Below are 27,210 nucleotides of genomic sequence, written 5' to 3'. Positions count from 1 at the left end.
TTCTAGTAGGTACATCTAAAACTAAGAAGCAGTGGGTGACGTTATTATAATAATGTTTTATTTAACCTAGTGTATTCACATTATCATTGCAACATGTAATCAGTCTAAACATTATCATGGGGTATTGTGTGATTTTCTTTTCTTAACCACATCTTTGAAAAGTGCTTTATATTTAATTAAACCACATGTGTGTGGAATACGTTACCAGTATTTAGATTTCATGAAATTTTCAGTTGTAAAGAAGATTACAATTTCTGTTGTAAAGGAGATTCACGTACTCATATTGATCCAGACAGACTTCGAAGTCTTTCAGTGAGTGAGTCGAGTGTCGCTTCAAATTTTAAATTAGTCAGAGTTGAAGATTCAGTTCTTGAGTTGCCCAGTGGCTGCTACACACAGGTCTGCATGCAGGACCTGGCAGAGGCCTGGGAAGGCACTGGTGAAGTAGGGTACCGGGTTTCCTGCTGGCAGGGCACTGAGTGGTGTTTCAGAATGTGGCCCTGCTGCTGTGGTTCTTTGTGCTATTGAGCATGAGCACCTGACCCTTGCTTCTGGCAGGACCTTTTATTTACAATCTTAAAAACACACAGGTAAGCCTGTGCCCTAACAAAAGCCAAGCTGCTATTTCTTTTGCATGTTGTAGTAGGTGACCACCACTCAAGACTGTGTGTGCTGTACTCTGATAATGAATGGAAATTTGAATCTTGGCATTGGGAGCTCAGGCAAATGGTATACAATAAGATAACGCAGTGTGATAGGAAAAGGTTACACAGAAGAATCTTGGTGTAAACCAGAGAAGCCTATGGGTTTAAGCAGGGGTGTCTGCTGGGATGGCAGATCCCTCTGTCCTCAGTGCATCCTTGGTGGTTGCCCTGAGGGAAAGAAATAGTGACAGCGGCACCTGGAAGGCCCACATGGGACAGCGGTAGTTACTCTCAGGGTGTGTGGCAATCAGGGATACAGCATTCCATTACAGCTGGGAAGAACCCCAAACTCGGGAAGGACAGTGCTGAGAGGGTCAAGATTTCATATGGCAAAGTAAGATGGCCTTACCCCGAGCCCAGCAAACATCATGAGGGTCTGTCTGCTCTGAGAGTTGGTGCCTTTTCTTCCAGGCCCCGTGGGAGATCTGCACTGATGGGCCCAGGGCTGCACAGTGGTCACACTGTGGTCGCCCTGACCTACTTGGTTTCCTGCATTGCCAGTCACGGGAGCTGCTTCATACCAGGGGACAATAAGTCCTTGCTATGTAACCCACTCAGCAAGCATGTGCAGGGATGCCGGGCCCTCCTACCTGCTCCATCCCTTCTCTTTCCATCCTGTACCCACTGCTTCTTAGAAATAACCAGCCCTTCTCACCCCTGCCTTCTCACTCCTGGCTTTCTTTTTTTTAATAAAACATTTTATTAGGAGCTCTTACAGGTACTATTAAAATCCATAGTTCCATTAGATAAAGCCTACTCGTACAGTTGCTGCCCTCATCTTTTTAAGTACATATTCTTTTCTTCTTGAACTCCTCGATATCAATTCCCATTTATCCGCCTCCTACCGCCCCCCATACCCTATCTCTCCCTTGAACCCTCAGTATATTATATATTATTATTATTGCCTTAACTTACACTATCCCATGTATCCAGAGTGGGGTTCTACAGTCATCACAGCTACCTGGTCCCTTTCCCCACTTCTTCCCCTCTCCTCTTCCCCTATCCTCAGGAAGTCAGTACTCCCCCTAATGTTTCTGAGGGGATAATCTATCTTAAATTTCATTCATCAAAAGATCTTGGTTGTGCCCATGTACATATGCAGGACTAACAAGGTTAGTGAGGTGAAACAAGGGCCATAGTAGTGGGAGGAGGAAATTTTAAAGAACTAGAGGATAGTTGTGTGTTTCATCAGTGCTCTACTGCATCCTGGATATATCGTCCCTTCTGTGTGGCTCTTCTGTGAGGGACTGTCCAGTTATCTTACAGGTGGGCTTTGGGTCTCCACTTTGCCTATGTTCCCTCACGTCAGTTTGATTGCTTGTTTTTGAACTTCTGATACCTTGTCCTGTGGACACCTCATGATCACACAGGCTGGTGTACTTCTTCCATGTGGGCTTTATTACTTCCCTGTTAGATGCCCGCTTGTTTGACTCCAAGCCTTTAAGACCCCAGATTCTAAGATTCTATATCTTTTAATAACCAGGCACCATCAGCTTTCTTTACCACATTTGCTTTTTTTTTCTGCTGCCTCCCCCCCGCTATTTGCTTATGCACCCTTTTTGTCTTCAGCAATGTGTAGGGAAGATGAGTATCCTACATTGCCACATTATTAGTGCAATCCGTTCTTGTACTGAAGTAGGATTTAAGTAGAGACCCGAAGTCCGTCTACTTCCCTATTATACTTGCTTACATATACATACCCAGATAAATACACCTATCTCTATATATCTTTACATCTATACATAACTATCTATATATATGATTTTTACTCCTGAGTTGTTTCCTCTATTTCTTTTTTTCTTTCCTCCCGCCCCACTCATTCACCTCTCCTGGCTTTCTTTTGCACATGTTTATGTCTTATAACCCCTCACTTACATGAGGTAGCACATGATACTCTCTTTTTTTTTATCGTTTTATTAGGGGCTCATGCAGCTCTTATCACAATCCATGCATACATCTATTGTGTAAAGCGCATCTGTACATTCATTGCCCACCGGATACTCTTGTACTCTGTCAAGGTTCTTCTTTGTGTCACTCGTGCGTAGAGCCTCCTAACTTTTCTGGCTTTATGCCGTCTCATCTGCCTAGTCGGAGCTACTTGTCAATGCTCCTATCAATGTTTCGAGCGTTTTAGGCAGAAAAGGAGCCTCTTGTCGGTACTTTAATCATCCCATGAATCGCTGCTTCAGATATCCAAAAGGAATTTGGGTTCTTGGTGTTCATAATTCCTTTTGCAGCTCTGTCACAGATGTTCTTGTCAACTCTGAAGTCCATGCTGTAGAGCTTTAGTGTGCTACCCAGAGCCCGGCCCCTGCCTGTGTAAGTGTGGACTGAGAACCAAAGGTCAAGGTCTTTTTTTTTTTTTAAGTTTTCATCTTTAATGAAATGACTTTGGGAAGAACATACATTTCTATGACACCAACACTACAGTCTTCGGGGTCACAATTAGATAGACAGAATTATATCCATTCTGTAATTAATATGAATGCCAACATCTCTAGCCATTCATTTTTGTTACATGGCAAACAAAATCAAGAAAGCAACCATCAACGAAAGAGACCCATAGCTTCAGACAAGGCACATCCCAGGATAGCATATGAGAACAGCTGCTGCTTCAGCGAAGGGTTTCTGGCACAACCAATGATTCGGCTGCCAAAGACGGTTCCAATACCAGCACCAGAACCAGCTATTCCTACTGGTGCAGCACCTGCACCAATAAATTTGGCAGCAGTATCAGTCTCTGCTGATTGCACTGGTCTGAAACTCCCTTTGGATCAGTAGAGACACACCAGCCTGGGCCCCAGTAAACACTGCTGAGCCCTCTCCAGTTCTAGCCTCTGGTCGATAGAACACTGATGCAGACATTGGTCTGTATGCAGCTCTGGATCTAGCTCGGATCAGAGCGGGGATGCAGGCAAGCTTGCCGCAGGCGAACACCTTAGAGTCTTTAGGGAGTCACAGCTGGAGGACCTGGATGACAGGGGTGTGAGCTCCTCTCCCACTTCCTTGCTTTACTGGTGGCGGCACTGGTGGCAGAGGTCGAAGGCCTTTTTAAGGGGTGCACAGCTAGTTGATAATCCTGGGACCCAAAATACCTCTCCTGACTCAAACTCTGGGCTGTTTCTAGTGCACCACACTGCCGTGTACCAGAATAGTGGGGTGCCACTAGTGCTCTTTGTCAAGGTGCTGCATGCCCTGCAGGACTTTAATTCTGACACCCACACCCACGTGCTCTTTAGAGATCTTGCGCCATCTCATGGTGATCTTTCTGACACGAGTTGATTGTTACAGAGACTTTCAACTGGCTGATTTCCCGGCTAACAATTTACAGAGCGACTTTTCTGATTAATTGCATTGGATCTTGCCATGGTTAGACCTTTGGGGATGATGATAGTATCCAGAATTTATTTTTAATTAGTTAACACATTCAAAATCCTTAATTAAAATATGGAAGTTTTATTACCATTAGGACCAAAGAGTTCATTTGACAAACGACAAAGAGCCCTCTTGTCGAGAGCTCTGGGTACATAGACTAGGCGTACCACTTTCTTGCGTCATTCTTAAACTATAACCGAATCCAAGTGTTCTTTGTTCACATGCAACGGCAGACCCCGACTGCTCTTTCAGCAAGATTTCTCCATTATGCAGAGGCTTTATTGAAGAGTATGTGAGAAATGAAGTTTGTGAATTGTCCTGTTTGAGAATACTGGAAGCGGTTGTGTGAAGGAGGCTGTCCTTTCTCGTGAATGCAGTCAAACCATTTTGAATGGCCCTTTCAGCCCTCGAGACAGGCTGTCGCTTCTTGTTCCTCTGCTCCAGTGAGTGGCAGAATGTCAAATGCCTGTCCTCCAGACTTTTCTCCTTCTCCTCGCTCCTCTGCTAAGGCTGCCCCTGCCCTTCGGAAAAGTAAGGTCTTTTGCGCTGTTAATTCCTCACCTCTCTGGGGTCCTGTGGTTCCTTCTCACAGCTAGGACTTGAACTCATCATCCCCTCTATCACTCCCTTCCCCAGTCTTCTTTTATGTGTGGACGGTGGAAGTTCCGTAGCTTGGCTTTGCACCTGTAGTCTGTCCCCATGTGCTGATGCCGAATGGCGGGAACTGCCTTGAAGAAGGCACGCGTCTGTGCCATTTCCTTCCCACCAGCATTGTGTCACCGTACTCATTTCTCTGTGGGGCCTCAAGACTCAGGATTTCCCAAATCTTAATTTTTGGACAATTTGAGGGCAAGAGAGATTATTTTGTTTCCATATGCTTTTCTTGAAAATAGTGAGGCTGAGTCTCCTTTTCTGCAGTTGTATTTCATTTTCTGTGGCCTGCCTGATTATAACCCATGTTCTTTTCCTTATTGATCTGTAGAACGTTGTGTAAATGGCAGGTTCATTTATTCCACAGGAACACACTGATCCCTGGCTAAGTGTCTCCGGCCCAGCTTTGGGTGCTGGGAAGCAGCCAGAAAGGGCAGGGTCCTTGCTTTTGTAGGATTTGAGTTCCGAAGGGGAAATTAGGCCATTGAGCAAGAGTGTGTAGAAGTCACTAAGTTTTTACAAAGGAAGAAATAGAGCGGCTAAGTGTGGGCAGGAGAGATCCCCTGCTCCATCTCCCATCTTAGATTTCATCCGCCAGGGGTCAGGGAAAGTTCCTTAGAATGTGAGGTCCCAGCTGAGGTCTGAATACAAAGAGGAGTCGGCCAAGGGAGGTTTCTAGAATGAGATCAGCAAGTACTTGGCACTGCGATGCGCCTAAGCTGGTGTGACCCTCGGGAGTGGGGGGTGGGGCCAGGAGAGAGGCCAGATCCTCGGGAGTGGGGGGTGGGGCCAGGAGAGAGGCCAGATCCTCAGGAACAGGCAGGGGTGATGGTCCGAGTGTCGAAGCATGTGGAGGACAGAGGTCAGCTCCCCTCCTCTTCCTTGTCTCCATACTAGGCCGGGCCCACAAAGCCATGCTCTTGGGGCAGGTGTGCATCAAGGTTCATCACTGGGATTGGTGGTGGTTACGAGGCATGGGCCCTCTTCTTTAATATGGGAACCTTTTCTGTTTCAGATTACCTAGGAACAGTTCGATTTGGGGTTATCACAAATAAGCACCTTGCGAAACTCGTATCCTTAGTACACTCTGGAAGTGTGTATTTACATAGACATTTCAACACGTCACTTGTAAGTATTTTGAACTTGCCTTTATATGAGTGCAGTGCCTCTTACCCTTGTGTGGGCTGCAGCCTCCTGTGAAGACTGGGTGTTAGTGGTGGGTGCTGTCTCTAAGGAAGTGCACACACATTAATCCACACAGGCCCAGGCGACGAGCGCAGACACCCAAGGGCCCCAGGACTTATATCCAGGCATCACTGTCCTATAAGACTTCAGCATCACCTTGCTGGTTTTCCTGGTTGGAAGGAATTCCAGAAGTTTCCTGTGAGAGGGCTGTTTCTCTGCACCCATACTCATAGAGGTTGAGCTGCCGGCTGACTATGTTAATTTATTCATTTCTGTGTCCCATTAAGAAGTTATGGCTCCGCCCCGTGAGCCCTGGCCACCCAATTGCCCATGCTCCTGAGTTTCATTGCCTTTGGGGGGAGAGGAGGGGAGGACAGCCCCCACTCTGCAGTTTCTGTGTGGTCTGTGTGCCTGCTTCTCATTCACTGCTGCCTCCTAGCCCCACTTGGGAGCGGATTTCTCTGATTATTTCCCGTTTCTCCAAGCTCATTGCCTCACTGTGTGTGACTTCTCTGGCAACCAGCCGCCCCAGGGCTGCCCAGCCTTTTTAGCCCAGACTCCTCTTTCTCTTAATGCTCAGTACTCTGCTTCTGCAGCTGGCGGCCCTGAAGTTCACACGCATTTCTGTGTTTTCCAAGTGGACGTTCAAATATTTGGTCCCCCACTTGGGGACCTGCTGTTGGCATTGTCTTTCTGCCTCCCTGTGCCCACAGCCCCCATCCTCCTTGTGCTTCTGTCTGCACCACTTCTGACCTCACCTGCCAGCCTCCTGCACCCTTCACATGTAGCTCCCCTCACACCCACTTGTGCCTTCTTTGTTCCTGGTAAGGACACCAAAGGAGACTCTTAAGGAGGTGGAGATGTGGAGGCGGGTCTGTGCCTGAGTGTTTTCTCTAAACCATCCAACCAATCAACCAAGAAGAGGATGGGCCCCTTCATTTTGAAGCCTCTGAAATCTGCCTCTGAAGGAGGGGAGTCATCTTCCTTTGTGATGGTGTTCCTTTTATCCCACATCCACCCCCACCCCCAACTGCTTTGACAGTTTGATTTAAAATCCAGTAATTTCCGTCATGGAAAATACAGAAATGGATTTGATTGCTGACAATTGGTTGCTATAGAAACATAAAACAAAAGGTCTGTGTTCCTTTGCCCTTCATTTAGCCCACATGCAGTGTGGTCCATGCTTCTGGCCAGTCCTAAGCCATTCACTGGAGTACATTCAGAGATGAGTTGACTTCCAGCTCTGTGCCTGGTGGTCCAGCCCCGAGGATAAAACATAATCCAGTCTCTGCTCTCAGGGAGCACCCATTCCTACCCATAGGGCACAGCTCTTGTGGGCCCAAGGTAGAAGAAGTCTTAGTGATCCCTGACTTGGGGCTTTCCATTCTGAGGGTCCTTTTGGAGGGCCCAGACAATTGAGTAGCTCTCCTTGGACAGGCTGCCCCCAGCAGGGAAGGAGGATATGCCCAGAGATGAGTCAACTGAGGGGGAAGAGGACAAAGTCACCCATCAATACTTTAGCTTTCCCACCACCTGTGAGCTGAGTAAGGCCTTGCTCTCTTGTAACTGCCAGAAGAGATGGTGTATGTGGCCCCGCAGGAACTGTCCAGTGGAGCACTGACCTCGCACCTGACCTCGCGCCTTTGCACTCCACAGGTCTTTCCCAGAGAGGTCATGAACTACACCGCTGAGAACATCTGTAAATGGGCCTTAGAGAACCAGGAGACACTCCTCCGCTGGCTGCGGCCTCACGGAGGCAAGAGCCTTCTGCTGAACAATGAACTGAAGAAAGGGCCAGCGCTTTTTGTATTCATACCCTTTGATCCCTTAGCCGAAAGTCACCCTTTAATAGATGAGGTAAGAGCTCTTGTGCATCCCTCAGGAGTAGGGAGCCTCACGTGGCCAGAGGCCTCCTGTCCTCACCCAGGGTGGGATCAGCCAGCTTCTCAGCATTGCTGACAGTGGCTCTGGTCTGGGGGTGGGTGGGAGGCCAAGACAAGGAAAGTTGGGGCAAGTCTTTTCCTAAGGGGACTGAGGAGACCTTCCCCTCTGGGGTAGGACACAGGGAATGGGCAGGGACAAGGTAGGGTTTAGTGGGGCCAACGAGATGCCATTGTCACAAGGCTCTGGTGTGACCACTGGCCTGGAAGCAGGGTTGGCACCGGGATGGTGAGCTTTCTGTGCGCGGGGTTCTGGCTATGGGTCACGGGGCACTTGGAGGAGCAGAAACGAAGGCTCGGCAGGAGGAGCCTGGAGTTGCTCAGTTGGATTTCATGGGGTTGACCCAGACCATCTTCAGACACCATTCTAGACAGGGCACCCAGGCTTCCCTGCCCTTGCCGCTGGAAGTCCCTTTCAGAGCATTCTCAGCTAGCTAGGAAGAAGAGGAGGCCGAGGGGGAAAGAGGAGGAGGCGAGAGGGAGGGAGGCGATGGCTCTTCTTTCTTGAGGAAGAACTCCAAGGGTTAGCACTTTGTATCTCTAGACAGTCTGACTTGGGTGTGGCCCTCCGAGCCTTTCTATAGCCAATACTGAGTCTCCTTAGAGCCCTGTATAGGAAAAGTGAATTGTTCAGGTCCCCAAACCAACTGACCCCGCTGCTGTTGAATCAGTTATGATTCACAGGACAGATGTCGAACTGCTCCAGAAGTTTCCAAGGCTTTCGTGCTTATGGGAGCAGATAGCCTCCTCTTTCTCCCGACGAGCAGTGGGTAGTGGGACTACCGGCTTTGGGTATCAGCTAAGTGCTGTACTGCCCCCAGGGCTCCCACAGGTGGACAGGCCCTGCTTCCAATTCCAGGAGGCAGAAGAGGCCATGGTCCCAGAAGCTGGCCTGGGCAGGAGAGGCTTTGGGAGGGGCTGCCAGGAGCTGGTGAACTGTGAGAAGACAGCCTGAGCCAAGGACTGGTGTAGCAGGTTTAGGAGCTAGGAACTTGTGCAGTGTGGCCGGAGAAGACAGACAAGGTCTTTGGAGGGGGTGGGGGTGGGGCGGGTATCCTTCCTCTGGGGATTTCAGGATTGACTGCAGCTATGGGTGGGCTCATTGACAGTGAAGAGGTGTGATCCAAACTGGGTGTTAGCAGATGAAAGTCGCTCTCAGAGCACAGGAGCCTTGGAGGCAGCCTACCTCTCCATTCCTCCTTGAGGTCTCACCAAGGCCAGGGAGCCAAAACACTTGAATTGAGACAAGGGAGGTTATCAGAGGGGCAGGGTGACAGAGTTGGGGCAAGACCAGCAAAGACTGTTGAGAGCGTTGTTGTGGGCGTCAGTGAGTTGGGCAGTGCTGGGGCTGGGAGGGCCTGGCCAGGGCAGCTGTCCGTGCAGAGACACGCGCACAGACCTGGCTTTCCATGTGCCTCCAACACCTGGTGTCTCCAGAGAGTTCTAGGGAGGTTAGAAGACATGCCCGAGTGTATTATGCAACTTGTTAAATCAAAAGAAGTGACCTCAGCTGACCAGGAGCCTTTGTGACTTGTGTTTTGCTGGAAAAGCTTTGTGTCGCAGCGGTCCCTCCAAGTGCAGCAGTGGTGGTGTATTCTGACTTGGAGTTCTCAGACTAAAGAACCCGGGAGGAAGCGTGTGAACATGCAGACACTGAGCGGTGGACTCCCAGGAAATGAAACCGCGTGGCATATGTGTGTAGTGTAGCCCAGCCAGAGTGGTTTCCCTACTGCCTTGCCTGTTGGGAATGTAGAAGTACATGCTGGTTTATTTTATGGGCAAAAAGAAGACTGGGAGCATTCCAAAAGCATTACTTTATACAGTATGTTGTCAGATTAAAAATATCCTCTGTGTGGCTGCTTAACACACAGTAAAAGTTGTGTGGGCCATCTTGTGTGTGGTAGGGGTGTACGCTGCTCTATCTTTGACTGTAAAGCAATACCAAGACCTCAGGTGTTTGTTATGTCCACGTAAGAATCTTGTTAAAATCTATATTTGGGTTCCAAGTATCTAGGATGGAAATGCCAAATTCTCAGCAAAGGCTCAAACGACATTGAACTTCTTTACAGCCCTGTTTGCATCCACATCTGCATTCCCTTTCATGAAGGCGACCTAATACCTGTTGCCCGACTGTCAAGTTTTGGTCCAGATGAACACACACTTCTATTTTTAGAGAGTAAGTGGCTTTTTAAAGGTAAAAAACACAACCAGACCTGGTCTGAACTCGAGCTTTTGAGGAAAGCAAGTCCTCCTGCCAACACTGAGATCGCAGGGTTGTCGCGATGCCACTAAAGCTGCTCTGGGGACTAGAAGACATAAAGATGAATGAGTGAAGTGTTCCCATTCGAGGTATCAAGGAGGCCTGGTGTTAGGCTGCTGAACAAAAGCATCATCGCCTCGAAGCCACCAGCTACTCCAAGGGACAAAGACAGGTCAGGCTGCCTCCAGAAAGATGGTTGTTAGGTGCCATCTAGTTGGTTCTGAAGAGAGTAAGTGGCTGTGGACCAGGTGGTGGCAGGTGCTCCGACGGGATGGAAATGGAGGAAAGGGTAGATCCGAATTGCAGAGGTGAGAGTAGCAGGCACATCGCCCTGCTTGCTGAACACCTGTCCCTTGCTGGGCTGCATGGCTGTGGGCTGTCAGGCCAGGTCAGCATGTCTCTGACCTTGAACATCCACAGCCTATGGGGAAAGGCGAGGTTTGGAGGGCTCAGGGGCCCCGGAGATGCAGAAGCCAGCTCCCTGGGGGAGCTTAGCTTCACAGCGCAGCAACCCTGGAGCTGAGGACAAGGACTCTTGTCATAGGGAGTCACCCAGGGTTCCAGGCCTTGGGCTGATGGTCCAGGCCAGCACCTGTCTGGTCTGAAGAGCCTGGGAAGTCAGACAGGGCTGCAATAGAGAGTCACCTGGAGTTCCTGAGAGCCATCCGACATTGGGCAAGGAGTGGGGTCAGGTTGGGGGTCTGAGAGGTGGCAGCATAGAGGCTCAGGGAAGCTGGTGGTGGTGGTTGTTGTTAGGTCCTGTCTAGTTGGTTCCAGCTCATATGACCCAATGTATAACAGAACGAAATGCTGTCCCCTCCTCAGAGTTGTTCTTTTGTTTGAGCCCATTGCTGCAGCCACTTGCCAGTCTATCTCATGGAGGGCTGTTCTTGTTTTCACTGAAGGTAGGTGTGTTAGGCCGGGTTGACTAGAGAAACAAAACCACTGACACTCAATATATGTATAAGAGAGAGCTTTGTATCAAGCAGCTTTATATATCAGGACAACATCCCAGCCTAGTCAAACTCATGTCCATAAGTCCAATGCTAGTCCATAAGTCCCTCTTCAGATACAAAGCAGCCACATGCGATGATTAGAATGCAGGAAGATCACAAGCAGGTGGGTGCAAAGTCCGGTGGATCCAACAGTGGTGGACGCATCTCCAGGGCTTTAGCAGGTCCCTGGCAGGTCTCCTAGAGGCTCCCCAGCAGGAAGGTGAAGCAGAGTGAGAGGGGGAGGTTCCCAGGACCCTCCTTAGGAGGTCATGCCCACAAGGAGGCACCATCAGGCTGTGTGATCTGATTGACAGGCTAGACTTCACCACTACACTTCAGGTTGACATGAAATTATGTAACCACCTCAGTAGGGAAGGAAAATGATGGTGGTGTGTGACAGGTGAGGCAACAGGGAGAAGGGGCCTATGGCAAAGCAGGCAGTGGCTGCAGATACTGGAGCCTACCGAGTTTCTAGCTCCATGGTGCCATTGTCAGGGAGAGAGTGCTCGAGGAGAAGGTGGAGCCAGGGGAGGGAGGGGACAGTGGGGCTGAGCTATGTGTGGATCGGATTGACTTTTTACTCAGGACTGCGTGTGCTCTGAGTCCAGGTGGCGCCATGGGTTAGGCATTGGGTTGCTGACCCCAAGGTTGGTGGTGTAAGCTGCTCCCAGGGAGCAAGAGGAGGCTGTCTGCTCCTGTAGAGATGTACGTTCTTGGAGACCCTCCTCGAGGCACTGTGAGTGGCAGTGGGCTTGGGGGTTGGGGCATAGGCTCTCTAAAGGGTAAGCATCTGCTTTTGCAGCCTTCCTGGACCATTCCAGTGAGGGCCGCCCACCACCAATGCTCAGAGACACTATCGCCCACTTTGGGAAACTGCATTCAGACTATGGTCTGCAATAAAGATTGTGACAGAAGACACAGTGGTGGGTAGTTGCAGTGTGACAGTGCAAAGTGTGTCCCATGTTGGAGTCAGAGTAAAACTGTTCTTGGGTCCCGGATGAGCAGCTCCTCTCCTGGGCTCTGCTCTTGTCGGTGGAAGGACAGTGCTCGACCCTGCCTGTCTCTCAGAGCACCCCTCTTGGTCTGTTCGCAGAGTGCCCTGTGCCGCTGAGCGAGACGATTGGTCCTCAGACACAAGGATGCTGTCTCTGGAGGGTAGCCCAGGCCTGTGGTGTTGGTGGGTGTATGGCGTATTTGTCCCCCTCACCAGCTGCTCCTGTGTTTCAGATCACCGAAGTGGCCTTGGAGTACAACAACTGTCATGGGGACCAGGTGGTGGAGCGGCTCCTGCAGCACCTGAGGCGTGGGGATGCGCCTGTGGTGGAGACGCTGGCCCCCGAGGTACCCGCACTGCTGGCAGCCCCCCCGCAGATCGCTGCATCTCCCTGCTGCAACACTGTGGTGCTGCCCCAGTGGCATGCCATGTCCAGGACCCACAACGTGTGTGAGCTCTGTGTCAACCAGAGCAGCGGGGGTGTCAAGCCCAGCTCAGTCAGCATGCCACAGTGCAGCTTCTTCGAGATGTCGGCCGCACTGGATTCCTTCTACCTCAAGGAACAGACCTTTTACCACGTGGCATCAGGCAGCATAGAGTGCAGCAACTTTTTAAGCTCCTACAGCCCTTTCAGCTACTACACTGCATGTTGCAGGACCATAAGCAGGCCTGTGCCGGGCTTCATTGATGCTGCAGACGAGGTCTTTGAAGCCCCAGCCATTGGCTTCTCTTCCCTGGGGGAGAAATGTGAGGCCAACGGTCCAAGCTCCGTTCCTCACATTGAGGAGAACCGCTTCCTCTTCCCCGAGGTGGACCTGGCGGACGCACACTTCACAGGTCTCAGCTGCAGGACCAACAAGACCCTGAACATGTACCTGCTGGATTCCAATCTTTTCTGGTTGTATGCAGAGCGGCTGGGTGCTCCAAGTGCCACCCCATCGCGAGAGTTTGCTGCCATCGTGGATGTGAAGGAAGAGTCCCACTACATCCTGGACCCCAAGCAAGCACTGGTGAAGTTCACCCTAGGTACTGCAGGCTGCACTGCTTCCCCAGGCCCAGCTCCTTGCATACTTGCAGATGAGCCACTGCAGTGCAGGCTCTCCTTGCTCTGGGCGTGGGGATCTCCCGGGAGCTCTGGCTCCACTTATCCTTAACCTGCAGCTGCTCATGGATTAGTCTGTTTAATGGACCAGAAACTTTACATGTCCCCACTGCAGATATGTGCATCACGTAGCCCTTGGGGAGGTGAGAGTCCGATTCTAGAGCAGCGGCATGCGTCGCATCTCTCAGGCATGGCACGAGCTGTGGTCAGTGGGGCAGGGTCACTGAGAAGGGTTGGAGCGGGGAGCCTATCAATGCCCCATCCACCCTCGTACTTGCCTTGAAGGTTTGGCAGCAGCAGTGAAGCGACCACACTGCCCTGTCCCCAGGACTCTGCTGACATCCTGAGGGAACGGGAGCTCATTGAAACCCAGTCTTGACCAGGGGTGGGGGGTGGGGTATGACGTGGGCAGGAAGGAAAGAAACACCTAATTTCTACCCACTAGCCTGAAAGCAAGAGAACTGAGAAAACTCCGGAACTGCAGCTCTTTCCCCCAATCTCCTTTAAGTCCAGGTGATGCTTGTGCCCTGCCTTAGACGCATTGTGGAAAGACTTAGGGGATGTGAAGTGTTCTCGTTTATAAACACAAGGGCTCCTGATCGCACCAGATCATGGTTTTAAACAACAGGGCTCCTAGTGTTTAGTGGACCATGGTGACCAGTCACTCTGTGATATGCCTAACTGTTGATATTTCACCATTTGTTTCCATTGTGCTAGCTGTACTTTCCAAAATTACGCTTTGGTATGCTCAGACTGCATGCGAATTTTCACAAATGGAAATACCCTTGTATTTTTTAAGGATATGGTCATGGAGTTTTTCCTAATTCTCTTCAGTCACACTCGAACATTCCATGAGGCCAAAATGCATTCACTTAGAATGGAAGGGAACCTGAAAGCTGTCCTCAGACTTCTATTCTAACTCGGTCCAGCGTGGCCAGTCACTATGTTGTCATCGGTATCAAAGCTCATGGTGGACTCTCTAAAAGAAAAACAAAACCAAAGACATTGTGACATTGCCACATTACGGTGTGACATTGCCAGCTAAGTCTAGGGCAGAATTTAGGCTATGTTCCGATTAGGAAATAATTCTCCTTTAATATTCAAAAATCAGGCCACCTGCAGTAACTCAGCTGCTGGCAGGTAATCCTCCTCTTCAGCATTCGCAGGGCACCCTCCCTTCATCTTCTCTGCTGAGCACTCCTTTGTGTGCTGGGCCCTTCGGAGGGGCCAGACAGGAGAAGGGAAAAGCAAAGCCAGATGAGAGCCGCTTCAGACGAGGCAGAAAGGAAACGCTGCCGGTGGCAGTGGTTGCAGGGCGAGCAAAACTAGTGGTTCGTGTTTGGTCGTTGGGTGATTTCAGTGATTTGTGGGTTTTATTTATGTCTTTCCCATGAAATAGAATTGAACTTACTTATTTTTCTTAATCTCTTTTTAAAAAAGGGCACTTGAGGACCTCTTCCAAAGGAAACCACCACCAGCAGACTAGCTGCTTGCCCTCAAGCTCCGCCTTCCATCCTCTGATCTCTGCCCTGCAGTAGCTGCTGAGCCTCAGCGCTTGTCGTTCATACCTCACGGTCTTAGAACCACAGGGTTTCCGTCTCTCGAGACCCTGATGTGGCAGGGCTCTCTGCTATCTGTGGACCAACAAGCTAGAGAAAAAGGATAGAATTCTTACTATGTCTTCAAGTCACATCATCCCGTTTTTTGAAAACGTGGAGTTTAAAGTAGGCCAGCCGCTCTCCCTATGCCAAGAGGCGGCTTGATCCTGTTTTCTCTTTATTTGTAGAGTCTTTCATTCAGAACTTCAGCATTCTCTACAGTCCCTTGAAAAGGCATCTTATTGGAAGTGACTCTGCCCAGTACCCTTCTCAGCATTTAATCACTGAAGTGACAACTGATACCTTTTGGGAAGTGGTCCTCCAGAAGCAGGTATGGAGTCAGGAGAAAAGGGCCTGGTGGTGGTGGCAGGGTTGGGTGGGGGTGGGGGGTGGCTAGTTCAGAGCCTTTCCCTTTTGAAGGCCTATAAGGTCATCTTCTTGTGGGACAGTTGTGGTTTACAAGGTGACCTTCTAATGGTGAAGTCCTTAGAACATGTATCATGGGGAAGATGACGTCTTGAATCATGGTCCCTGCAGAAGCGACTTGTTGGGTGGTTGCAGGGTGGATTGAGGAGCCCCTGATGGCCTGTCTTGTCCCACAGGATGTCTTGCTACTTTATTATGCACAGTGGTGCGGCTTCTGCCCCTCCCTCAATCACGTCTTTATCCAGCTGGCTCGGCTCCTGCCAGCGGACTCATTCACGGTGGCCAGGTAAGGGGGCTGCTCTGTGGCCTTGTGGACTCATGCCCCCACATGCTTCCCTGCAGCTTCGCTGGGTGGCATGCTTCCCATTGTGCTGGGCAGAACTTGACAGAGGAGCTTCACTGTCAAGGGGAAGCCTGAAGTCAGGGAAGGGCAAAATCCACGCCTATGTTTTCCCAGTGGAGTGAATGTTCCTTCCCTGGTTTCCCTTGGTGGATGGGTGGAGCCCTGGTGAGATTCAGGTGTGAAAGTGCAGTTCTGTGAGCGAGGAGCCTTGGGCTGCCGTGTGAGGCTTGCTGGACTGTCACTGACCTGGGCCTTCATTAATAAAAAGGTCACCGTCCAAGTGCTGTTGTTTCTGATTTTATTAGCGCTGCCTATGGGCTTTTGAGCAAACAAATATTTTAAATAGTTCCTGGGAAAGGAACCTAATAAAAGGGTTTTTGAATAAAAGTATTGAGTCTTAGAAGGAGAATGGTTTATCTTCCATCCCCACATTCAGGAAACCTCCAGGTATATTAGTACATTAGAACTAAACAAAGATTAAACCACAGGGCAAAAACCCAAGAATGTTAGATTTGCTAGTTCCTCTGAGAGAGGACAACGTTCTGAATAGCAGCAGTTAGTCACACAAAGGTGAATGGACCCCTCCACTAGAAGAACGTACCATGAGAACAAGGCTAGAGAGCAGCAGGTGTGTGTAATAGTAATAATCGCCACGCCCGAGGACACCCATGACTGGACTCTGCCTGAACCTCACAGTGCTGTCTGCTAGGTCACTTGTCCATTCACACCACCTGTGGGGGACCAGCCTCCCCACAACCAAATGGGTCCTCTGGGGCAGTTGTGTAATTGGAGGGTAAATTAGAGAGACCGGAAACAAAAGGTGCAAGGAAGGGCTCACCTTTTCTGATGGAGACTGAAGCCAGAATGAGACAGTAATGTATTGTCTCACGAGTTTATATAATCTCGGGCAAGCAAGCCACAGTGAGAACATACAGTGTAACAGGAAGGGGTTGAATTGAATGCATGGTTACTGCCCAGAGGTGGTTGTAAGAGAACCTACACACCAAGCCTGAACTCGAGTTCTGGAATGCATGTTGGCTAGCCCAGGGGGATCCTGCGTGGATTTTTATGGCACGTTCTTTAATTTTTATAGTTTGGCCTTTCTTTGAAGGAAAAGTTAGGAGGAAAAAGGTTTGGCTGTATAATGGAGCATTCATCACGACTCGTTTAGGAGGTATAAAGCTGGCTACAGTCGCACGGCTTTTTAAAGTGCATCTCTCCTTGGGACTAGTACTGACTTCCCCGTCATACTTTCTGAAAACCTCCATCCCAGCATGACTCACAGCATGCTGGTCATCTGTTTGCACCATTTATGACTGTGGGCATGATTGGACTTGTGGCCTGGCAGCCTTGCCCACAGGCCAGTGCTCACTCCCGAGGAGGCCGAGGTGGCCTGGTCCCCCAGCATGTGGCAGGAGCTTGCTGCCAGAGCGGGCCCTCGATGAGCAGCTTCAGCTGATACCGCCGTGTCTTAGACTGACGGTGGGCAGTTGGCCACTAGTCTGAAATCTGCCAAATAGGGTTGGATTTCCCATTTCAAATCACTCATCTTCTTAGTATGTTTTGCTCAAACACAGTGATTCTTTTCCAGAAGCTAAAATACTTGGTCAGAGCCTCTTAGGCGAGCGAACTATTTTCTTGGGAGTCCATTTTCACTGGAGGTGTTCAGCTGAGTAAACAGGCTGCATCGGGGCGCCCTGGCGGGAAAGGGCTGCCCCGGTGCATGTTGGAAACGCCCACTGCAGGTCCTTCAGCTCTTTGAGAAAGCTGGAGTTTCTTGGGTTACCCCTTGACCCTTTCTGTTCTTTGTCTTTGCGTTGACAGAATTGATGTCGCTCAGAACGATCTTCCCTGGGAATTCATGGTTGACCGTCTTCCAACTGTCTTATTTTTCCCCTGCAACAGGTAATGCTGGGTCTTATGATGCTGGGGCAGACGGGTTTCTTTTGTTGAGATCTGAGAATTAAACAGCTTTACGATACTTCAGGAAAGTAAGATGTTAATTGTTACAGTCACTGCCATTATCACGTCAGTGTAGTTTGACTATTCTGAGTGCAGTGTTCCCAGAAGTGCTATTAGGAACCAAAAACAGGGTGGAAGGCTTAGGTGTCACAGTGTCTCAGACGATGTTGATATTGTAAGGCACCTGCGCTTCCCGCGCTGTTTCTGACTAGAGCCTCAATGAGGTCCTTAGAGTTCAGGTAGCTTTCATGACCCAGCTGCCCACAGTGAGGGTGCAGAGCTTGGTCAAAAGTGCTCCCCACATGTGAGGGAAACCAACAGCCAGTCCCTTGAGCCTTGTGCATGCCCTGAGCTTTCGACATGTGGCCACATCAGTTGTCCACACTGCGACCATGCTGGAGGCTTTCTTAACCACTGCACGGTCCTGCCTGGGCACAGTGTGCACCAAGCACCACGTACACACACACCCCTCACCCCTCACCCACCACCTCCCACCCCGTGTGTGTGTCAAGTGTCTGTCACAGGCTCATATGCCTTGATCTTTCACATGTGTCTAAAGGAACTCCAAGTTCAATTATTCCAGCAAGTCACTTGGAAACCCCAGCAAGCAAGGATGGGCATGAGGACCGGAGAAGCTGACTTCACAGTGAAACATGCGAATGCTTCCCGAGAAGCGGACGTTTCTACTAAAATGAATATGCTCACCCACTCTGTAGCGCCCCTCCACCCCCACCCCTTGTTGATAGGAGGCTGGGTGCCCTTCCGGGTCCTGTAGAAGGCTGTGTGGTACCATCAGGGCGGGGGTCCTGTCACGGTGCTGGTGCTTCGCAGACACTGTGGGGCCTTGCTTGGCATGCTTTTCCAGGAGAGAGGCCTTCCTTTAGAATCATCTCCTTGGTTTTTTATCTCAAAGAACCGTTGCTGGCAATTCTTCCTTTGCTAGCAGGGTTCTGTGGAATCACATACTAAAAAAAAAACGTGACTCACTCCGTCTGCTGACTACTGTGATGGGCCGTTTTCTAAGAAGTGTGTAAGTTGCCACATAGCCAAGGAATCGGAGACAGTTAAACCAGCAGGCTCTGTGGGACAGAGGCTGGGCATGACATTGCGTGAAGGGTAATTTTAGAACTCCTCATGCAATCGGGAGAGGTAGATTTTCAAACGTGGTCTTGAAGTCAGCACCCAGCACGTGCCTTTGCACAAAGACGTCTTCAGCCAGCGGTGGAATCAGTCACTGAGAGCAGCAGAGACAAGGCACCGAAGTGGGTGTTGGGGTCCTGAGTTGGGGGCAAGTGACCTTGGGTGTACAACTACCCTGGGAGGTGGCCATGAGGAGGGGGAGTTGCTGGAGCCCTACTTTCATCACCTCAGTTCCGATCATAGCTCCCGATACAGGGTTTTCAAGGCTGTGAATCCTCAAGAGAGCAGGTAGCCTCTGACCAACGGTTTTGCTCTGTTGACATCATGGTTAGTAGTCCAATGCTTAAGAGACAGCGCCACCTGGCCCCCTTGGGCGCGCTTACTGCTTTCCCGGAAGTGGATGGTCCGGAGTGTAGACCCTAAGCATCAGGACTGGCTGTTTTGTCTTACTGGAAGGACCTTGTGCCGCTTGCGCTGCTGTGGATGTTGTCGAGTTCCTATGAGGGTCAGAAGGCGGGTGGGGGGCAGGGAGGCTGCGTTGATTGCCCCACACTGAATGCTTGCTCTGCCCAGGGGTGGAAGCTCACAAGTCATGGAGGAGGAAAGGGAAAAGGCTGCTTGATACCATGTAATGAGACCCTTCTTAGGGTTCCCAAGAAAAGAATATACTACTAGGTATGCACTGCAATCACACTTGAACTTGGGCATGCGTGCAGGCAAGCTATCCAGATGTTGACCGTGGCTCTTGCGGGGAGTGGTCATCGTCCTCAGAAATAGGGAGAGGTCGGCCATGTGAAGGGGCCTGGTGTCCCTGCAGGGGCATCTCAGAGCCAGGTTCCCAGTCAGTCAGGGCCCTGCCTGGTGAGACTGTGTGACATTTCAGAGTGCAGGTGCCCTGGCTCAGCCCTCAAGGAGGGAGGGAGGGAGAGTCAGGGGTGGGCCCGGGCTACACACTCCACCGAGTTAGCTCCTTTTTTTGAGAATTACCCTGTACCCCAGTCATCTTTTGTGTCTAACTTTCTGTGTGCTCAGCAGTTGTCCGAGGTGTCTCCAGAGGGAGGGCCCTTTGGTTAGTCGGGAGCTTAACCATCGCCCTGCCCAGGGGACCTTTTACATGCTAGAGGTGCACACAGCCCCTCCCAATGAGCTTCAAGCATCATACCACTTTCCAAATGACTCCTTTCTTAGAAAGCATCATGTCCAAACTTGGTGCCTACTGCTGCTGACGCTTGAGAGCCTTCTAGCACACTCCTCAGGAAGTCCGACAGCAGCTGGCAGTGCCAGTTCCAGGTGGTCTGAGCAGCTCCCTGCGGCTGTAGGCCCCAATGCCAGGCCAGCCTGCTCCCTTGTGGGTTGAATGCTGGATTCCCCCACTGGAAGAAGACTGAACATTTTTTTAAAGTATACTTTAGAGGAGGGGCTGGTTACATACTTACTCCCAAACTAGTTTACAACACATTTCACTGTCGGGTTTCAAATTCTGGGAACTTTTAAGACCTGAAAGATTTGTATAAGCCCTTGTAAAATGAGGCCCAGCTGATTGCATGTATATATTTTTTGGCAAGGAGAAGGAGTGGCTATCCATTCATAGAACACCTTCCTTCTTTTTGAGGTGCCTGCCACAGGCTTAGTGGGGTGGTATGCGAAGACTTTCATTAGTGGTTCCTGGGGGCTTTAAAGGAATAGGGAGTGCCTCTCGTTTGCCTTCACCATGGTCCTGGGTAGTCAGTGGTGTGCTGGTCGCCGTTTCACCACTGTGCTCACTCAGGAGAACCGAGCAGCAGTGCAGGGCCTGGACTGGGTGCTCTGCCGGCTTCAGGCTCCAAGCACACCCTTCCCGTGATGCCAAGCTAAGGCGAATCAACCATTTGGTCACCTCAAGCGTCAAACTGTTGGTTTTGATGTATGGTGGCCAAATCGTGTATGCACAAGTGTGTGCCACTATGGTAGCAATGTTGGCTGTCAGACCATTAACTGGCAAGTTCTGGAAAGGAAGCTCTAAATCTTAGTGTGGGTCTCCCAGGAAAAGCCCTCAGTGCGTCAACAGCCGCCTTCCTCACACTACACTGCCTTCTGGGCTGCTCTGCTTGTGGGGTCAGCCCCCTTCGTCAAAGGGCCAGTAACCGCCACCCTTCAAAGGGACGTGGCAAAGTCCAGAATGACCCTGCCCCAGCACAAGCTGGCAGGGGTTCCCCAAGCGCGCTGTGAGCCCTCAGCCAATGGCTGCAGAATCCCAGCCTGCTCCCGGTGCGCCGGTTTACATATGAAACTAACTGGCCCCATGCCGACCACTCAAACCCAGCTTCTTTAGGGCAACAGTGTTAGGGCTAAAGCCCCAACGTGAGAGGCAGCAGGACTGGACTGGTCAGTGGTCCTGCTGCTCCCTGTGGTGGCTGCGGGCCACTCCAGTCAGGAGGCACTGCGAGGCAGCCAGGGAGCCCTGGTAGATAGCGGAGTGGGTTATGCTTCTAATGCTAGTCTCGGTTGGACCCACCAGGTGCTCCCTGGGAGAAAGATGAGGCTTGTTGCTCACATACTTAGTTTTAGAAACTTAAAGGAGCACTTGTACCCTGCCTTTTAGGGGTCACTATGAGTGGGAGTCAACTCAATCCCAGTGGGTATGGGTTGGCCTTTAGTGGCATCTCCTGGAGCTGCCTTTTGTGGGATAAAAACATTGGCTGCCGTGCTCATCCTGAACTCCTTTCCCCTCTCTAGAAAGGACTTAAGTGTGAAGTTTCCCGAAGACCTCCCCATCACCCTCCCCAACCTGCTCAAGTTCATCCTGTATCACTCAAACCCTGCCTGGAGCCCGGCCAGCACCCCGACCCCTGAGTGCCAGCGGAGTGAGGCTGCCCTGCAGCAGGGCCACATCTCCCACCTGGAGCGAGAGATCCAGAAGCTGCGCGCGGAGATCAGCTCACTGCACCTTGCGCAGGTGCAGGTGGAGGCCCAGCTGGCCAGCGCCCGGAGAGACGAGCACCGGCTGCTGCGGCAGAAGCAGACTCTGGAGCAGCAGCACAGCCTGCTCCGGCTGCACAGTGAGCAGCTGCGGGTGCTCTACGAGCAGAAGACCAGCGAGCTGGAGGAGGTGGCGCGCAGGCTCCAGGAGCTGGCCGACGCCTCAGAGAGCCTGCTCACCGAGAACGCATGGCTCAAACTCCTGGTTGCCAGCATGGAGAGGAGGCTGGAGAACAGGGAGAGTGCGACAAGCACGCAAGTTCCCATGGAAGCAGTGCACCCCGACCAGCCCGAGCCTGCAGGTGTCCCCCATTTACCTGGCAGCAGCCCACCCAATGCCAGTGCCACACTGGCACCTGAGATGAGTGCTGAGAACAGGACAGACTAGCCCTTCAAGTGCCATGCAACTGTACATTGGGAATGTATTTATGCAAATTTTATTGAAATTTATTGTAAATAAAGATTTTTCTCAGTGGTCTAGAAAACCCACTTGGCTGTAACTTGAGTAGGATGGCACCCTTCCCACGTATTGCACACACGGGTGCTCAGAGACGGGACAGCAGCGTGGTCCACTGGAAGGTGTCTGAGGCACAGGGTCTTGTACAGTGGCTCGTGGATGGGAGGACTGGGTCAGCTGTCCGGGAAGAATCATGGAGGGTCATGACTGTTCTGAGCCTGAAGAGAGTGGCTCTAGCGTCCCTGTGGGGGGAAAAAGCCACTTTTGACAAATGACAGCCATTAGAACAGTCATGCGGTGGCTTACCAGCTTGGCAGACATTCCATCTTCTTCTACAAGGTCCCCTTGGGAGCCCATCCCCCCCACCTCCACTCTAAGCTCTGATGGGTCTGGATAATGCTGCAGCCAGCAGCGGCTGGGGGATAACCCCAGAAAGTGCAGTGCAATGCTCTTCAGAAAATGAAACTTCACTGGCAAGTGCCCACCTCAGGGTAGGCCTGGGACCAAGCACTGGACAACCTTGGGTGTCAGGTCACACAGCCTGGGCCCTTGTCACCACTGCTGCCCTGACACCAGGTCCAAACACACAGCCTTTCCTAACTCCTGCTCTGAGCTTCCTCCCTTAGAAAGCAGGCCTCACCCCAAACCCCAACAGGCACCATGGGTCCATCCACTCCAAACCGCTGGACCGCTGCTGCCTCTGGGCCATACCCACCTGATGTACCTCCTCCTCACCCTGGAGGCCCCGTGGCATTTGATTACTGATACCCCAGGGGCGCCTGCTCTATACTGCTAACCATGGGAAGCCTGACTCATAGGCCCTCTAAATCTGCCTTCCCTGTCTGGTGTCCCACGTAAGTCCACACTGCCTAATGGGCCCCTTCAAGCTGTTACTTAATGTGTGCCCCACCCCCCAATTTAGGTGTCTACTGCTAAAATGAGTGTTCCTACCACGTCCCTTGGGTTCTGAAAGGCATACTTGGTCAGCATGGTTTTAGAGGGTGTCACCTGGGTCTGAAGAGGGAACCAGAACATCTGACTGTGGCCCTGGGCACACATTGGCCCTGATGCTCCCGGCCACCTGTTTCTACCTAGGATGCATTTACACACTATGGTTCCCAAGGTGCTACCAGCGGTGGAATCCACCATCTAAATGAGCTCCCAAGGTGCTACCTGACCAGCGGAGGCCCAGACTCACGCTTGGCCTGCATGCAGGGACGGGGATGGTAAGGACAGTCACCGCCCGGCAAGTGGGTGGTGACACGCAGAACGGATGAGAACACGTGAAAAGGAGAAGAGGGGAAAAACCCCAAACCACAACCCCTCCCCTCCAGTGCAGGAAACATCAAATACAAAACCCAAACAATTACAAAACTCCTCCCAGGCCACTTGGATTCTAGACTAAAGGAGCAGCTTGGCGCTGGTGTTTCTATGGAGACAAAGCAATGCAGTGAAGCCTGTGCATAGGGGGGACAGCTGGGGGCAGGGACGGGGACTCGGCATGCGAAGACCGAAGGGGCAAGAAACTGCTCTGCCACCGGAGTGCTGGGAACCCTCGGGACCCACTGGGCGTGCCCGTCACTGGCTCCCGGGCAGGTTCGGTGGCTTCCTTGCAGTCCTGCCACTAGCATCAGCAACCAGCCTCATGACCGAAGCCACCTGGGAAGGAAGCGCTCACGGTCCTTCCGGCCACTGCTACCCAAGCAGAAATCCCCACGCACCCCAGCTTCACAGCCAATGCATCACTTCCTTTACACACACACACACACACACACTCACTCACTCTCACTCATATATACACATATACTGGGCCCTGCAAATGCAACCTGGGCCTTCCAAGTCTAAAGCCCTCCCCGCAGTCTGGACTCCATTCATCTCAGTTCCTTAGGTTGGCTGGAGTCAAACCAGATCCGGGTGCTCTGGGTGGTAAATGAACACGTGCTTTGGGGGGAGTATTTACAGTTCACAGGTTGGTTAGTTCACGCATTACAGTAGTTGCGCCATTAAACACAGGCTCAGCTAAACACTCAAGTAACAAAAGCACTTCAGGGACATGAGTCCCCAACGAGTCAGGTCTGCCCACTGCCAGCAATGGGCGGCCCAACAGGAGGCCCAGGGCATGCCCATGGCCAGCAGGTCCTGGCCGGGAACTGGGACCCCAGGAGTCAGTGCATGCGATGACGAAGCCGGCTGAGGCCATGCCAGCAGATGTCAGCCCTTCCTCTTGGGCAGCAGGGCGCCGGTGGGTCCACCCCACCCGTCGTTGCCTCGTATTCCAGCTCAGCCGTGCACTTCGGGCCCATTGGGGGTCAGTTTGGCCTTCCGCTCGACGCATGGCCCCTTGGCCGAATACTGCACCAGCAGGAAGGGCTCCTTGGTCTCGCCATCACCCACGATGCTCTCCTCGTCCTCTGACTGGCCGATGCGCTGCAGCCGGAGGTAGCACCAGCAGCCCAGGATCAGGGCCCCCAGGGCAGCGATGGCAATGAGGATGACGATGACAGTGACCACGCCCGTGGTGGGGCTGTGGTCCACGATCGACATGGTCGGCTCTTGGGGGGCTCCGCCACAGGGAGCTCTTGCTGGGACCGTCTCAGTGAGGCTGGACCTCAGAATCCTGGAAGACAGAGCAGACGGGGCTCAACCAGGAGACTGCTGCCTCGGTGTCTGCGCGACTCCGAAGCCTGACCTCCCACCTTGGACCCAGAGAAAAGTGCTCCCTTCAATGGCAGCTTGCCAAGCCTGCTCCCTGACCACCACCTGGGCAGCCACCCTCCTCTTCAGGGCACCAGCGAAGGAGACAGGACAGCTGCGTGACAGCACGTCAGGGTGCCTGGTAGGGTGCGGGTGTGTGCTGGCCACTAGATGACCCCAAGGAGCCAGTGACCTCGTGATAGGCAGAAAGGTGGCAAGTGAGGGCAGGTCACGTATGCCCATCAACCAGATCCTCAGGGGACCCCAGTGCACTGCACAGTGCAGAGAGGGGGCTGGCAGAGACACGGTCCTGTGGCTGGGCAGCAACCAGGAAGAGGCCTGAGGACAGGGAAAGAGGTCCCTGCCTCTCCCAGGGCTCGGTGTCCAGGGGGGTGTCCACTTATTACACATAGGGTAGGGGATGCTGATCTGGGCAGGCAGTCCGGCCCTACTGGGGAGGTGCATCTGGGGACAAGTTTTCAGCTAGGAAGGAGGGAGGAGTGGAGCCTGTCCTGGCAATCTCTGAGGGGACGGAACTTGGGAGAAAGGGACCAGCACTTCCCAGCTGGGTCACCTGGTAAGTGGCAGTGGGAGGCCTGGAGGATGTGTGCCCAATTGGGTCTCCCTGCCCTGCCGCATGCTCAGCCTAAGTGAAGCCTGGCTCACAGTAAGTGGAGCTGGCACCCAGGTGAGTCCCTGCATGGTGCCAACAGCTAACATGTTTGGCTGCTAAAACAAAGGCTGGAGGGTTTGAGGCCACCCAGAGATGCCTCTTGAAGAAAGGCCTAGAATCTATTGGCAGGGGAGGGGACTGCAAAAAAAATGGGAAATTTCCAGTTATCTGTTGATTCCATTTTTTACAAACTTTTTGGAGCCCCTACCCCCCATCCAGGTGGTGAAAACCAGTCCTTGTACAGCCCACAGGCCAACTGTGGCTGTGTGAGCACTGGCTGGTAAGCACTGGGGTCCCAGGAAGGAGGAGCCTGGGGTGCCTGCACAAGTCTGATAGCCCAGGGAGCTCGCCACGGCCGGGGTCACCCGTTTTGTGAGAGGACGCCCGCGCGGGTGCATGTCGGCACATCCACACAGGCTGGAAGCGCCCTCGTTAGAAAGGGCCTTGCTCCATACCAGGGGAGCCCTCTTTGCCTGAAGGAAAAGAGCAGCTAGGTCAGAGCTTGTCCAGGGACCAACCAATGGGGACATGCTGCAAATGCCAGAAGACAGCTCTGTCCCCAAGCCACAGGAGCACAGGAGGCCAGGTTGGGGGCAGATACCCTCACAACCGCCCCCTTCTTATCTCCGCAAGACAAACGTGCTCCTCACTGCTCCCAACTCTGCAGCCAGCACCCTTCTATTCTGAGGCCTTTCCAGGGGCCCGCAGGGCCTGATACTGGCGCCCCCAGCCCCTCTGACCACATGCCTCTCTATCGTAAGGAGTGCCCGGCCTCATGTGCCCATGCCTCAACCAACTGGAGCGATCTTGCCCCTGGGGGCACGTGGCAATATCTGGGGGCCCAGTGTAGGTTGTCACAAAGGAGGGGTCATGGAAGGTGCTGCTGGTTTCTAGAGAGTAGAGGTCAGTCAGTGACTACCAAACAGCCGACAGGGCACATGACAGGCCCCCCCAAACTTCGCCAGAGAACTACTGGGGCGGCTCAACCCTGCTTCCCAGGGCAGCCATCCTGATGCCCCGGCCCAGACACTCTCAGGCCCCACGTCCCCCTCCCCAACGTCCCCCTCGATGCTGCCCTCCACAGCAGGGGTCTCAGTCTACAGCCCTGCTCACCTCTGCACTCTGCCAAGTGCCAGAGTCACCCTGGCCTCTCCCTTTCACCACCAGGGCTGCTCTCAGCTCCAAAACCCACTCAGACCTGAGAGGTGACCACCAATCTTTTGGAAAGGAAGGCAAGCCAGCATCAATTCGGAAGGGGAAGTGTATGTTTGGGGGTGGGGGTGGCTCCAGGGGCAGGAAGTGGGAAATCAAACAATGACAATGAGAGCAGGGGGGGCGGGGGTGAGTAACGGACTAGGCCAGGGCCAAAGCCAGCTGAACCCAGAAAGCGCTGACCAGCAGGGCAAAGCCCAGGGGCCCGCAGAGCCCTGGACCTTCGGAACCCATCCCTGTTCCTCTGTCGTTTAATAACAGTTAGCAAGGAGAGAAGAGCCCCAGTGGCTGTTAACCACAAGGTCAGCAGTTCAAAATCACCAGCTGCTCTACGGGAGAAAGGCGAGAATCTCCACTTCTGAGCGTTGCAGTCTCAGAACCCCACAGGGGCAGTTCTGCCCTGTCCTATAGTCACTATGAGTTGGCATCAACTCGGTGGCGGTTTGCTTTGGGTTTCTGATCTTTCAAAAGTCAGCTTTAGTCATCCCGTCAACCCCACATCAGAATTATTCCCACACTCCTGCCCCCCCCCCCTCCCTCC

The 27,210-nt window shown here is 52.2% G+C and overlaps 2 protein-coding genes and 1 pseudogene across 2 annotated transcripts in view; 1 reads left to right on the top strand and 2 right to left on the bottom strand.

The window, feature by feature from the left end:
* TXNDC11 (thioredoxin domain containing 11) overlaps nucleotides 1–22,118 on the top strand; it is a 57,100-nt gene extending 34,982 nt beyond the window's left edge. The window contains exons 4-10 of the mRNA XM_045286124.1: nucleotides 5,746–5,858; nucleotides 7,572–7,772; nucleotides 12,338–13,130; nucleotides 14,993–15,135; nucleotides 15,407–15,516; nucleotides 17,398–17,478; nucleotides 21,391–22,118. Of these exons, the coding sequence (XP_045142059.1) occupies nucleotides 5,746–5,858; nucleotides 7,572–7,772; nucleotides 12,338–13,130; nucleotides 14,993–15,135; nucleotides 15,407–15,516; nucleotides 17,398–17,478; nucleotides 21,391–22,021 (2,072 nt within the window). The 3' untranslated portion in view covers nucleotides 22,022–22,118. The remainder of the gene's footprint in view (nucleotides 1–5,745; nucleotides 5,859–7,571; nucleotides 7,773–12,337; nucleotides 13,131–14,992; nucleotides 15,136–15,406; nucleotides 15,517–17,397; nucleotides 17,479–21,390) is intronic.
* On the bottom strand, nucleotides 3,219–4,262 carry LOC105978891 (annotated as a pseudogene).
* Nucleotides 22,055–27,210, bottom strand: part of SNN (stannin) — a 10,140-nt gene continuing 4,984 nt past the window's right edge. Inside the window, exon 2 of the mRNA XM_045286126.1 lies at nucleotides 22,055–24,707. Within this exon, the coding sequence (XP_045142061.1) occupies nucleotides 24,371–24,634 (264 nt within the window). The 5' untranslated portion in view covers nucleotides 24,635–24,707 and the 3' untranslated portion in view covers nucleotides 22,055–24,370. The remainder of the gene's footprint in view (nucleotides 24,708–27,210) is intronic.

This window comes from Echinops telfairi, unplaced genomic scaffold, assembly GCF_000313985.2.
Source record: "Echinops telfairi isolate 266 unplaced genomic scaffold, ASM31398v2 ScPeMD7_5;HRSCAF=22, whole genome shotgun sequence".
Classification (NCBI taxonomy): domain Eukaryota; kingdom Metazoa; phylum Chordata; class Mammalia; order Afrosoricida; family Tenrecidae; genus Echinops; species Echinops telfairi.
The sequence above is the reverse complement of the archived record's forward strand: the minus strand, read 5'-3'. Positions and strand labels throughout refer to the sequence as shown.